Source organism: Scyliorhinus canicula, chromosome 19 (assembly GCF_902713615.1).
Source record: "Scyliorhinus canicula chromosome 19, sScyCan1.1, whole genome shotgun sequence".
NCBI classification, from domain to species: Eukaryota; Metazoa; Chordata; class Chondrichthyes; order Carcharhiniformes; family Scyliorhinidae; genus Scyliorhinus; species Scyliorhinus canicula.
Window position 1 is genome coordinate 19,108,537 of NC_052164.1, and position 14,782 is coordinate 19,123,318.

Consider the following 14,782-nt stretch of genomic DNA (forward strand, 5'->3'; position numbering starts at 1 on the left):
AGCATCGGGATCCGTTGGGCTGTCGGGATCAGCATCCTGCATGTCTTTTTGTACCATGCGGATACTTCTGCGCCGTATCTGGGACTGCTAGCTGATAATCGGTGGAACGGACCTGCAGCAGGCCGCATAATGGCCAGACTTCGCACACTGTAAGCATCGCCGTCCTTTGACTGGACATTGCCGCTTTAAATGGTGGAGCCACAATTCAGACTCGTCATAACGCTGATGTCAGCGCGTTCCGTGCGCCAACGCGCATGCGCAGTGCGGTCGGCCAACGTACGCACCTGCGCATTAGGGTTTTCGGCCTCGTCGGCCACCCGGTCGTGGCGCACATGCGTAGGGACACAGGAAAAGCGCGCGAAACGGCCACTCTCCTCGATACTCGGGCCTTACATTTTTTAAATGGCCTGCACCCGTTCTGCCTCGTGGGAGGCCAGTTTTGCAGTTTCCACCGCCCTGATGTGGGAGTAACGATTCTTGGCATGCTCATGGACTACGCACGTCTCGATAGCGACAGAGAGGGTTAGCTGTTTGATTTTGAGGAGCTGCTGCCACAGGGAATCGGAGGGGACCCCGAAAATGATCTGATCCTGGATCATGGAATCAGCCGTCGAGCCATAATTACATGACTGCGCCAGGATGCGGAGCTGGGTCAGGAAGGACTGAAAAGGTTCATCCTTACCCTGAAGCCTCTGTTGGAAGATGTACCGTTCAAAGCTTCATTCACTTCAATGTCACAGTGGCTATCGAATTTGAGCAGGACTGTTTTGAACTTCGTCTTGTTTTCGCCATCGGCAAACGGAAGCGAGTTGTAGATGTAGATGGCGTGATCCCCCGCGGTCAAGAGAAATAGTGCGATCTTCCTTGCCTCCGATGCTGCCCCGAGGTCGGAGGCCTCGATATACAGGAGGAACTTTTGCTTGAAGATCTCCCAATTGGCAGCGAGGTTGCCAGAGATGCGGAGCTGCGGAGGAGGCTGGAGGTTTTCCATGTCGCTGGATGGCCGCTTGCTGGTCGCTGCAGAGTCACTCAAGGTAGGTTCGGCAGGATTAATAGCACTCTTGTACCATGATGTGTTAGGCTGGTTGGTTCGATGTTGACAGAAACTGGATGCAGGGAAGCTAGAAACAAACGTCTAACACCAGAGATGATCCAACATTGTTTTATTTAAACTATGAACTGCTGTACATGTTCAGCTGTGGGTTGACACTCTACTAATCCTACTGACGACCTCTTACTGGCTCGACCAGACTTACTAGCTACCACATGGCAATAATGTCCACTGACTTGTGCACTCTGACTGTCTCAGTGTCTGGTTCCCGAAAAGAGCGGGAGTCTCAATGCCCTGTGGGCTTTATAGTGGTGGTGTCTTGTCTGGTGATTGGTTGTTCTGTGTTGTGTGTTCATTGGTCATCCTATGTGTCAATTACTGCCTGTCTGCATCTCATTATATACATGAGTGGATATGACAGCACCCTCATAATCCCATGCCACCCCATAGTCACTCGCCCGATATCCACTATGGGAAAATCTTAGGAATCATGCAGAAATGAAAGAAAAATAATCTCCCAACAATTAAATAAGCTCTCATTCATATACAGTTGATAATAAAAAAATCTCCCACTCATGAAACTCATTCAAAGATTTTAAAACCCTCAAGTACTCAATCTATTACAAAAACAAATAAAGAGCTACACAGTAACCATATCAAAGAGAGATAATCCTTTAATACCTCGGCTGAAATCAGTATTTTTGTAGTTTTTGAAACTCAGCCCAGCATTCATAATTACCTCAATTTTAATAACAACCCTTGGGAAATGTTAACAAAGAACTCTATTGAAACTTCAGGAACAGATGGAAAATGTTTTGTACCTCCTACAACCGTTGGCCTATCAATCAAAGCAGTCCAGCAGCGGGTGGTTTTCTTAACTCTAACTGGCAGCTTAAGCCTTCTTTTTTCATGTTTAAGGGGCGGTGGTTTTAAAAAAAACTTTGGATCATGACACTTAAAAAGACCTTATCCATCAAAAATGTTTATGTCTACTCCATACATTTGTGACTTATGGCTGTGGTTTAAGTCCCTTGGAACTGTGAAAATAGGGTTGGTTTAAACTCAGCACTAACTTTAAGTGACCCTGCTGTGTCTTGGTTTCCAGCCTGTGTGACTTAAGCCTTGCCCCCTTTCCCCCTCAGTAAGAATGGGATCTATCAGAAATGGGGGTGGAACCGCCATTTGTGATTTATTCAGGAAATGAATTTAAATTCTCCAGGTGCCGCCGTGGAACTTGAACTCATGCCTTGGAATCATTAGGCAAGGCCTCTGGGTTATTGGTCCAATAAAATAACCACTATGCTATTGTTCTCTTGTAAGCGAATAGCACATGGGGGCGGAGGTTCTCCCAGGAACAGAAGCAGGACACACTGGGATTTAAAATGTGGGGAATTTAGGTGGTAACCGATAAACAGTAGCTTTGATGGTGAAACCACAAAATAAAGGGGCCACAGGAGATAGTGTGGATTTGGGGGTGGAGCTTGAGTATGGATAGTAAAGTTTAAATGGATGGAGAAGTGAAGGGAGAATGAAGGACAGTGAAATTTGGATGAGACAGAGAGCAAGGGAGGCTGTGGAGAAGATACCAAGGAGAAGTTGCTCAGTGTAGACGCTGAGGAAAAATGAAGGGGAAATACCACATGAAATTACACAGAGGGGCTGTTTAGCACACTGGGCTAAATCGCTGGTTTTGAAAGCAGACCAAGGCAGGCTAGCAGCACGGTTCAAATCCCGAACAGCCTCCCTGAACAGGTGCCAGAATGTGGCGACTAGGGGCTTTTCACAGTAACTTCATTGAAGCCTACTCGTGACAATAAGCGATTTTCATTTCATTTCATTTCAGATGGACACAAAGTTCCCACTCCTGAAATATGCAAATCTAGATAGAAAACATTTCCAATAAAAACAAATCAGAAAGCAACAAGGATAGGGAAACTAATTATCTTTCCCCCTCTTCAACTTGAGGATCTTGTACCAGCTAAACCGCTGCTCAGACTTGAGTTCAACCAAATCAGCACAGACAAGGAATTAAGGCTACACTGGGGTAGCTGAGCACTCCACCAGCCCATGCCTTCAATCACTAGGGTAACAGTGGGATTGACTTGATGGACTTTAAAAACAGAATGAATTCAAGTAGTAAAAGCAATACATTTCACAAGACCCAGAATGGGAGTGCCAGAGTTTCTACTGAACACATGCCTGCAGGACATGCTTTAGACTATCAGTTTATGCAGGTTAAAGTGACGCATGTCCACTTACATTTGGCTCCACTCTGCTGTATAATTCAATGTTGTTATAGAGTTCCAGGTTATCCGCTGATTTGCATCTGTTAAAATTCAAGTGTAAAATAAATACCGATGATCATATTCATCCATATTACTTGTATTTACAAGCTACATGTTTCATTTTCCACAATGAAAGCTACCCTCCGTGGTTTACCAGTTAACAGTCATGCACGACTGACAGAAGCTCATTTAGGTCCCAGCCAGGTTCTTGGGCGAGGTGCCTAAACCGAAGCAAGATGTTCCACCTCAGGAATCAAAATGAGCACAGTTACTTTTGAGTTTACCCTCCCTGCCCTGCAACACGACCTATGGAAATTTAGGGTCATCCAGCCAGTGCCCCCATGTCAGACCTTCTGATCTCAGTTGACACAGCTGGCCAATGAGCAAGGTGAAGGCAGCACAAAAGTAACTAGTTCATATTTCTCCCTCAGCGAGCAGCACCTTACATCTGCTCCTCACAATGGCATGACTGAAATCGAGAATCCACTAAGCTGAGAGTAAGTCTTCCTACTCCATGACACAGAACATTGGAATTCCACAACACTGTGCCATCTGGCTGCGGTTAAAATATTTAGTCGCAATCAACAACCACATTCAACTTTTCTTGTAGCTAGAATTTCAGGCACTATCTAGCAGTTAAAATAAACAGACCTTTGGGCAGACTGACTAAAGTACAACTCTAAAAGAGTCCATTATTAACTGTGGATTCTTGCAGCCCTCTCGGTGACAAAGAGCACACAAGAACAGGAAGTTATTTGATGACAGATTAGTATCATTTAAGCATCATCCTAGTGTTAGCTCTTCACAATGCACTGTTGTGAGTTCAAATTTGCATTTAAATATACATGTACCAGTGATCAATACGACAAAGTAAATAATTCACAGTTAGCACAATAGTGTCTTACCTGAAGACCAGCCTGAATCTTTCAATTGTAACATCAACATCCTTGCTATCTTCCACGCAGAACTCAACAAACACATAGTTCTTACGGTCATACCATTGTGTCTTTGCTGGCAGGCTAACGAAATAAAAGTGAATCAAACAGCAGTTAGTCATTCTTTCATTCTTAAAGCATCAGGTGTTAAAAGTTGAAGCATAAAGAAGTGGGCATTTATTTTGAAGTTTAAGTTTTAGATGGTGACTTAACAGTTAAATTGGGGAATGATACTGTTTTTAAAAAAAAAATTAGAGTGCCTAATTAATTTTTTCCAATTAAGGGGAAATTTAGCATGTTCAATCTACCTACTTTAGGTTGTGAGGGCGAAACCCACGCAATCACAGGGAGAATATGCAAACTCCACATGGACAGTGACCCACAGCCGGGATTGAACCTGGGACCTCGGCGCTATGAGACTGCAGTGCTACCACTGCGCCACCGTGCTGCCCCAAATTGGCGAGTGGTACTTTCTTTTTTTTTATATAAATTTAGATTACCCAATTATTTTTCCAATTAAGGGGCAATTTAGTGTGGCCAATCCACCTACTCTGCACATTTTTGGGTTGTGGGGGCGAAACCCACGCAGACACGGGGAGAATGTGCAAACTCCACACGGACAGTGACCCAGAGCCGGGATCGAACCTGGGACCTCAGCGCCGTGAGACGGTTGTGCTAACCACTAGGCTACCGTGCTGCCCTGCGAGTGGTACTAAGGTGATGTTTTAAATGTGCATGAGCCCTTTGCACGTGAAGTTTAACCCTATAAAGCCAACGGACCAGTCATGAATCCCATATATTCCCCTCGCTGGTTTAGCACAGCGGGCTAAATAGCTGGCTTGTAATGCAGAGCAAGGCCAGCAGCGTGGGTTCAATTCCCATACCGGCCTCCCCGAACAAGCGCTGGAACGTGGTGACTAGGGGCTTTTCACAGTCATTTTCACAACTTCGTCGAAGCCTACTTGTGACAATAAGTGATTATTATTATATTATTATTATTCATTGGTGTGGGGCATGATGGCCAGCAATCTTCAAGGCAACTACAGGATAAAAGTCTGGAAATGGCACAGTTCAGTTTTTGAAATGTTTTTTGTGTGGCCTGAAGGAGTATGAAGATTGTCAGCTCGCTGACATTACATAGATCAGGCATAACCGTCAATGTGCAATTGGGTACAGTAATACTTTGTTAACCGGTCCTTGGTTCAATAACAAAAATCTTTCAATGGAGAAAAGCACCCCAAGGCATAATCATTTTTTAAATGGCTGCTGAGTCAAGGTGGCAGATATTAGGAGCGAGGGCAAATGCTTAGGTTTTTAAGGAGTGTTTTAAATTTGGAAAAGTGGAAATGTTGACTGCTTCAGGTAAAAATTCCAGACCTAGGCTACTGACTATGGCCAATAGTGAGGTGAATGGAGGAGCAGTTATCCAAGAGGCTAGAATCTCTGAACTGGGCAGCTGTGAGGGCGGCACAGTGGTGCAGTGGTTAGCACTGCTGCCTCAAGGCACCCAGGACACGGGTTTGATCCCGGCCCCAGATCACTGTCCGTGTGGAGTTTGCACATTCTCCTTGTACCAGCAGGGTAAGCGGGTTGCCAACGCTAAATTGCCCCTTAAATGAAAAAAAAGAATTGGGTTCTCTACATTTATTTTTTAAAACTGGGCAGCTGTGGGGGCAACAATAGTAGTAACATTGGTAATAATCACCTTGTGCAGCCCTGCAATACTCTCAGAATTCCTGTTCCTCTGTCTTTGGCCTCTTACACATCCTCTTTGCTCCACTGTTTCTTGGTTGCCACCAACTCAATTCCCCTCCCTGGTAACTGTCCGAATCTGAACCTGACTGTTCATGCACTTGGTGCACAGTCTAATGGCTGCGTTGCGCCCAGCGAGGATCCACGCAAGCAGGTTAGATCGTAGGAGAGGCCGAAATTGGGTCCCCCGCGCCAGGCACCGATTGGTCTAACCAGCCTGCTCCTGTTGGCATGTTCCAGACCCCGCCTAGACCTGGCGAGAAACCAATTGACACCAATTGATGCCAATCTCCATATCGTTAACAGGACAGAACCCCTATCTAACGGCCTTCCAAGAACTACCCGGCTCCCCAGCGAGCGTCATGTGGGCACCCTTTCGCACACCTATTTAAAAACATGAAGCTAGCGCAATGTCTGCTCAGAGGAGTGGAGGGGGTGAGTAGCCACCTGCAATTTTGAGCAATCATCTGCTACTTCGGTGCTTGTGGCTGGGGGGTGAAAGAGGGGAGGCAGGGTGCTCCCTGGATGGGAAAGTGCCCGGTTGGGGGGAGGGTGCCATTGGTTGGGGGTCGCCCCTGGGCTAGGGGGTAAGGGGCCTAGCACATGCAGGTCCAACAGGCCACCCCATGGATAGTGTATACCCTTAACAGGAGCAACTTCAGCTGCTGCATGTCCGTCCCACTGACCATCCCCTGTCCGTGGTAATATGATGAAGGTCACTTTAACTCCCACTGACCCTAGCTGCCCTCGCGGTGGTGGTGGTAGTCTGGGCAGCCAGGCGCTGGAGAAGGCGGTGGCAGCAGCGTCGGCGCAGGCTTGAGGCAGCAGCCCATGTTCAGCAGCCCGCCCCACACTCTGAGGACACGGCCACCCATCAGGCCAGGGAGGGACTCAGACGAGGAGGCCAGCAATGGAACAAGCTGTACGGGCGTGGCTGGTCGTCTGAGGAGATGTCAGACAACATATTCCGCAGGAGTCTCCACCTCAACAAGCGGATAGTACCATAGCCTTGCTGACTTGGAAACACGTGGAAGAGGAGGATACTCACTCCCGGTGGCAGTCAAGGTCACTACGGCCCTGATCTTCTAAAATCTGGGTTCATTCCAAGGCTCGAATGGGGACTTGCGCTTCATATCCCAACCTACAGCCGAAAAGTGCATCCGTGAAGTCATGGATGCACTGTTTGCGCAGGCAGCTGACCATATAAACTTTGACCTGGACCAAGCCCAACAAGATGCCCAGGCAGCAGGATTCTCCACCATCGTTGGGATACTCCAGGTCCAGGGGGTAATAGATGGTACGCATGTCACCTTGTGCACACCGGGCTAACAGGGAGTGCCTTTCATCAACGGGAAGAGGTTCCACTCCCTGAATGTTCAACTCGTGAGCGACCACCAGCTCCGGATCATGCAGGTGTCTGCACCCTTCCCCGGGCGTGTGCATGACAGCTACATACTGGGGCAGTCGGAGATCCCCGATATCTTCGAGGAACCCCCCAGCCCCAATACACTACGGGACCAACAACAGTGCAGTGCACCCCAGGCCCGATCGCACCCATAGAAAAAATGCCAGCTTTGCACTTTGGCAGTGCCAACCTGGGCACCTTGGCAGTGCCAGGCTCCCACCCTGCCCAAAGGGAATGCACCTCGGGGCCTCCGATCCCCTGGGAGACCCCCACAAGTGTAATTCCATCTGGTCTCCATTTCTGGAGACCAGTACTGAACAGCGCTCACCCAAGGTCTCCAAGGTGAGGGAGATAGATCCTACGCCTCGGCTACCTCGGGAATCTGCACATATAAATCAAAACCAGCTGTCTCGTTTTAATATGCAGGTTTGCTAAAAAGTGATCTCACCCACAACCCGGCCCGCAACGTTTTGAGAGATCGCGTTAGATCTCGTGAGGCGTTGCAAGCCGGGTAGATCCCAGGAGCGGGGTCTCTCAGCTCTAATTGGCCACGCTGCGCTGCTTTCCCCCAGACTCGAGCTCTGGGATGCGGGCCGAGGGCTCCCGTCTGTGTTGATGTCATCCTCGGCACTGCTCAGCTCCTGGGGTTCTAGCTGGCGGCTGGGGGCAGCGGGCACTTGAAGGGCCCGCCTCATCATTAGCAGCTCCTGCAAGACACATGACAGGATCATTGCGGGTCGGGGGTGCGGGGTGGTGGTGGACATGGAGCGGGGGTGTAGGGGTGTTGTGGGAGTGGTCTGGGTGTGGGTGTAATGTGAGGGTGGTGGAGGTGGTGGGGGGTGACACACATGCATGGGGAACCCCAATTCAGTGGGGTCTCACTTCCTCGCCCGATGCCAACTTCCACCCTGGTGTCTGCACTTTCTTTTGGCCCACATCCAGTTCCCTCTGCTCTGCAGCGATGAGGAGCCACAGGTTCGGCAGTCCCCCTCGAGTCTTCCACCGCTCCCGCGGGGGGAGGGACACAGAAAACACAGCCCAGGGGGTAGCTCGATGGTGGCTTCAGTGACCAGGGCACCCGGCCATGTTGCCAGTATAGGTGCCGGCATGTGGTGCAGGGTGGGGGTTCGGTCTCCCTCTGGGTGGGGTGTACAACACTGGAGTTGGTGCCAGGAGCATAGTGCTGCCTACTCATCCTGCTGCCCTGAGGTATCATGCAATTTATTCCTGCTGGCCGGTCCGGGCGGTGTTGCCCACATCGCAGACCACCTCTGCCACCTGCGTCCAGGCCCAGTGAACAGCGGCGGCTGGCAGCCTCCTTCCCACCCCAGGGTACAGGGTCGCCCAGCTCACCTCCATGGCGTCTAGCAAGATCCCTAGTTCCGCATTGGTGAACCTCTGGGCCCCACGTCTTGCTGCCATCTTGTCGGGTGGGATGATGTGTAGGGAGTGAAGTGTGTATATGCAGCTGCAGCCAGTCAGCCTCCTGAGAGCGAATCCCGGACCCGGTGAATCCAGGACTCATAGGAATCGATTGTGTTGCACGTGGCGCCAGTGCTAGTCCCTGAACAGCCGTTGAATCGGTCCAGGTGCGTCGCCAGTTTTGCTGTCGTAGAACTCTGCAAATCCTGCCCCGACGCCAACACTTAGTCTCAGGAACGGAGAATCCGGCCGATTGGATTTGAAGTACAAAGACCCAGAGAAGAATCAAAGATCAAAGTATCCACCCCAGAATCCAGCAACTTCACAAAGACAACATGGAGGCCTCCTAGCATCATTCTGAAGGCCACAGAATACAAAGGTTCAAATGCCAGCTCTTCAGTTTCCAATCCCCTCACAAAATAACGTCAGCAGCTCTTACATTGGGAGAAGTGGCATCTTAGATTTGTTAAGCTTCTCGGTGGGGTGTAGCCACTTCTAACGAATGAAAAGGTTTGGAGGGCTCGCGTACATTTAAAATAATACCTCTTGTTACAAGTCACAATAAGTAAACCTGGGACATACATTTTTTTCACATATTATCACCACTGTTACATTACCTGTAATCAGTTTCTCCTGAAACCGACATAGTCAGCTCACCAAGAAATTTCCACCAAATCGTCTGTAGAGTGATAGTGTAAAACTCCTGTGGCAAGCCGGAGTGTTGGGAAAGTTTACTCAGCGTGTGCCTGGCTTCCAGTGCGTCAGGCAGAAACAGATGCTGCTATTTTTAGCTTCTCCTTCCCATCTGTCCCGATGTTTCTCCTGCACCCTCCTCCCCAGCCCCGGCCTCTTACCGACTGCCCTTCAGCTCGCTCTTTCCTTTAGTTTATTAGTCACCGACTGTTGCAATGTGGAGAAGGACCCGGGGAAGTGTGGAGCTGTGTGTCAACTCCAGCAGATGTTTATTCACGAGATTCCAGGCACTTCATGGTGGCGATGATACAAGTGGGAATGATATGGTGGCGAGGCCGTCACAAACGACAAATCCATATAATCCTGCACATAACTTCATTACCATTTAGGGTAATTATTTGAAAATCCATTTTGCCTCTGGTACAGCCTCCTGAAGTTGAATCATACAACCAGGAACTAAAATGCCATCTGCACTTACAAGTTATTTTAGATAGAGGTGATGTCACAGTTCAATCCATATTAATGTTGGATAATTAAAAAATTCTCTGTATAATCAGTGACATTTGTTTTTCATGTCAAAATGATCTTGGCTGTAAATCAATGATTGGTGTTTCAGTGATGTTTTTATACCACACCTATTGAATTTAGTTGGCACCTTTAATAAAATATCCCAAGGCACTTTCACTTTTGAAGTGTCATTATTGGATAACTCAATACAGAATATCATCAGGAATAGACTGTAACTGCTGTGTATGAAGCGTCGTCTCCAAGGCCTCACTTCTCCCTATCTTCTTCGGCCCAAAACACAGAGCTGTGGGTTCCTCCAATTCTGGACGCTTGGTCCATCTCTCGTTTCTTTTATTCTGCCATTGGCGGCCTGGCCTTCAGCTGACAAGGTCCTAAACTCTGGAATTCCACTCCTAAACCTTCCCACCTCTCTCCCCATTTAAGACACTCCTTAAACCGAACCCTTCGGCCGAGCTTTCTCAACTTTTCCTAATATCCTCAAGTAGCTCAGAGGGACGTTTTTTTTTGGTCCGGTCATATTTCCATTGCACAACATCTAAAAGGTGCTGCATAAATGTAATTTCTTGCCTCTGTGGTGCACGCATCACAGCAACAGTATGCTGATGCTACAATACAGTGTCAACAGTCACCATCAGTAACCCAGCACCTCAAAGTAACCTGCTTCTCTTAAGAATGGATGGAGCGCTCATAGGCTCTTCAGTTGTGGAAGGTCTGCATATTTTAAATGGTGAAAACTAATTCATAGAATCATTGAATAGGAACATAGAATTCCTACAGTGCAGAAGGAGGCCATTGAGCTAATCGAGTCTAAACCAACCCTCTGAAAGAGTACCCGCTCCCCTGCCCTATCCCTGGAACCCCACCTAACCTGCACATCTTTGGACTGTGGGAGGAAGCTGGAGGGGCCGGAGGAAACCCAGTCCCTCAGTATCAGCAATGTCCCGTCAAGACAAAAGACTCGCTCGCCCCTTATATTAATAAATATTTTTAACTATTCACTGCATCTTGCAACTCAGTGGATGACACTTCATGCGGCATGAAATTTTTATACACACTAACTTTCGCACAGATGCAGCACATATGCAGAGCAGTATGGGGATTTTTAACTCTTTACATATTTATTTAGAGATAACATAGAATGGAATTTTAACTAGGTTCATTATTTTTGTGACTGGAGTCATACTGCTGAACATGTTTCTGGCAGCTGTCACAGAATGACAGAAATTCACAGTGCATAAGAGGGCCTTCAACCCATCGAGTCTGCACCAACACGTGAAAAACAGCGGACCTACCTACCTAATCCCATTTGCCAGCACTTGGCTCATTGCCTTGAACGTTACAATGTGCCAAGTGCTCATCCAGGTATTTTTTTAAAGGTTGTGAGGCAACCCGCCTCTACCACCCACCCAGACAGTGCATTCCAGACCGTCACCACTGTCTGGATAAAAAATCTTTCCTCACATCCCCTCTAAACCTCCTGTCCCTCACCTTGAACTTGTGTCCCCCTCGTGACTGACCCTTCAACTAAGAGGAACAGCTGCTTCCCATCCACCCTGTCCATGTCCCTCATAATCTTGTACACCTCGATCAGGTTGTCCCTCAGTCTTCTCTGCTTCAAAGAAAATAACCCAAGCATGTCAAACCTCTCTTCGTAACTTAATGTTTCCATCCCAGGTAACATCCTGGTGAGTCTCCTTTCCACGCCCTCCAGTGCAGTCACATCCTATGTGTCCTGTGTTCCTTCATGCATGGAACGATCTACCTGAACTGTATGCAGAACAATACTTTTCACTGTAAATCTAAATCCTTCCTATAATGCGTCAACCAGAACTGCACACAGTACTCAGCTGTGAACTCATCAAAGTTCTATACAACTCTAACATGACCTCTCTGCTTTAGTAATCTATGCCTCGATTGATAAAGACAAGTGTCCCATATGCCTTTTTCACTATCCTATTAACCTGCCCTTCCATGTTCGAGAGATCTGTGCATAAGCATGCCAAGGTTCCATTGTTCCTCAGAACGTCCCAGTGTCATGCCGTTCATTGAATACTTTTGTTGTCAAATTGCTCCTTCCAAAGTGTATCACCTCACACTTTTCAGGGTTAAATTCCATCTGCCACTTATCTGTTCATTTGACTATCCTGTCTATATTTTCCTGAAACCCAAAACACTCAACCTCACTGTTAACCATCCAGCCAATCTTTGTGTCATCTGCAAACATAATGAACCTACCCCCCACATAGTCATCTATGTTGTTTATATAAATGATGAACAATAGGGGTCACAGCACAGATCCCTCTGGTGCGCCATTGGACACTGGCTTCCAGTCACTAAAGCCTCCTTCTGTCATCACCCCCGTCTCCTACAACTAAGTGAATTTTGAATGCACCATATCAAATTACCCTGTATCCCCTGTGCATTTGCCTTCTTTGTAAATCTCCCATGTGGAACTTTGTCGAATGCTTTGCTGAAATCCATGGAAACTACATCGACTATCTTCATCTACAAACCTGGCCAACTCCTCAAAAAATTCAGTCAAATTTGTTACGCATGACTTCCTCTGACATAGCTATGCTGTCTATCCCTGGTCAAACCTTGCCACTCCAAGGAGATAGTCTCTCCTTCAGAATTTTCTCCAATAGTTTCTCTGTCACTGACGAGAGACTCACTGGTCTGTAATTCACTTTCTTATCTCTCCACCCTTTCTTACATAATGGAACCACATCAGCTCCAGTCCTCTGACACCTCCCCCTTGGCCAGAGAGGAATAAAAAATTTAGGTCAGAGCCCCTACAATCTCCTTCCTTGCTTCCCACAGCATCCTAGGACACAATTCATCTGGACCTGGAGATTTGTCCAGTTTTAAGCCTGCCAACACCACCAATAACTTGTCACACCCTTTTTCAATTTGCTCAAGAACCTCACAGAGTTTCATACCTACACCCTCATTCTCTTGGGTGAAGACGGATGTGAAGTATTTGTTCAACAAAATGCCAATGCCCTCTGACTCCACCCACAGATTTCCCCCTTGGTCACTAATGGGCCCTACTCTTTTCCTGGTTATCCTCTTCCCATTGATATATTTATAGAATAGCTTGTGATTTTTGCCTACTTTTACCAGCCAGAGCTTTCTCGTATCCCCTCTTCGCTCTCCTAATTGCTTTCTTTGAAAAATATTTTTATTGGGATTTTGACATTTTGCGAAAAGATTTTTTATGTGTAACAAAACAAAGCAGTGCCATTGGCAATACATAAATGAAGAGACTAGGCAACAATAGCTGCATATACATCTGTACAAACAGTTGTCACTTTGCCTGTGGCAAGGTTCCCATGCTCGCATTCTGTTATTTACATTTGTATTTACAGTCCCTGTCAGAACTCTTGGCTTTCTTTATATGTGCACTCATTCTGATGGGGGAGGGGGGAGTCCTGTTCCCTTTTTGTGTTCTCAAGAGAGGTTAGGATAATTGACCTCCCCGGTTTTTCATGTGTGTGGGGGGACTGTTTCCACCCCCCCCCCCCCCCCCCAGCCCCAGGCTAATGGCCTCCTTACCCGCCTCTCATCTGCTGCACACAAGCTCCCTTCTGATCTGGTGGTGTTCCTGCACACCCCACCTCCCCCATGCCCTCCCTTCCCGTCCTACCTACCCCCCTCTCCCCTCATTAGTTGCTGGTTGCAAACAGGTCCTCAAAGAGGTTCATGAACTTCTTCCAAGTGTCGTGAAATTTCCTCTCGGACCCCCTGATAAAGAATTCTACCTTTTCTAATTTCAGGAACTCGCCCAGACCCGAGAGCCACTCAGAGGCCCGAGGTAGCGCTGCTGACTTCCAGCCTAGCAGAAGTCTCCGCCTGGCGATCACTGAGGCGAAGGCAAGGGTGTCCACCCCCTTCCCTGTCCAGAGCTCTGAATGCTCTAACAGCCCGAAGACCGCCACAGGTGGGCACAGCTCCATCTCTACTAACACAACTCTGGACAAGGCCTCAAAAAAGTCCGTCGAGATCTCAGAGTCTGAGGCAGGCCCAGAACATGTGGGCGTGGTTTGCCGTGCCCCTCTGACACAGCTCGCACTTATCCTCCACCTCCAGGAAGAACCCGCTCACGCGTGTCTTAATAAGATGCGCTCTATGCACCCTTGAGCTGCATCAGGCTAAACCTGGTGCAGGAGGAGGTGGAGTTAATCCTGTGCAGCACCTCGGTCCCGAGTCTTCCTCCTATCTCCATGCCCATCTCCTCCTGCCCGCACCCCATTTCCATCTGGTCTCGTCCAGTGGGGTCCTGACCTTTTCTATAAGTCGTCTGTAAATGTCGCCACACTTGATGCCCTTACACCAGTCCAGCCCTACCATTGCGTCCAAGACTGTGTGTTTGGGGAGCTGGGGGAACATTCTTGTCTCCTTATGGAGAAAGTCAAGCAGCTGCAGGCTCATTCCCCTTCGGGAGTTGGAGCTTCTCCAAAATTTTCCCGAGGCTAATTGCTTTCTTAAGCTTCACCTTGCGCTTTCTGTACTAATGCCTCCACAGATTTTCACCCCATGTACTTGCTTAAAGCCTCTCTTTTCCTTCTCACCGTACCCTGAATATCTCTAGTCATCCCTGGTTCTCTGTGCTTGTTAATCCTTCAAATCACCCTGGAAGAAACATGTTGTGCTTATACCCTCTCCATTTCCTTTCTGAATGTGCCCCCCCCTCCCCCCGCTTTTCTGTAGA

At 48.0% G+C, this 14,782-nt stretch overlaps 1 protein-coding gene across 1 annotated transcript in view; it reads right to left on the bottom strand.

Moving 5' to 3' along the window:
• ptges3l (prostaglandin E synthase 3 like) overlaps window positions 1-9,935 on the bottom strand; it is a 36,070-nt gene extending 26,135 nt beyond the window's left edge. Inside the window, exons 1-3 of the mRNA XM_038778924.1 lie at window positions 9,468-9,935; window positions 4,242-4,355; window positions 3,311-3,377 (exon numbers count right to left, since the gene is read on the bottom strand). Of these exons, the coding sequence (XP_038634852.1) occupies window positions 3,311-3,377; window positions 4,242-4,355; window positions 9,468-9,496 (210 nt within the window). The 5' untranslated portion in view covers window positions 9,497-9,935. The remainder of the gene's footprint in view (window positions 1-3,310; window positions 3,378-4,241; window positions 4,356-9,467) is intronic.
• Between the last annotated feature and the right edge of the window lie 4,847 nt (window positions 9,936-14,782).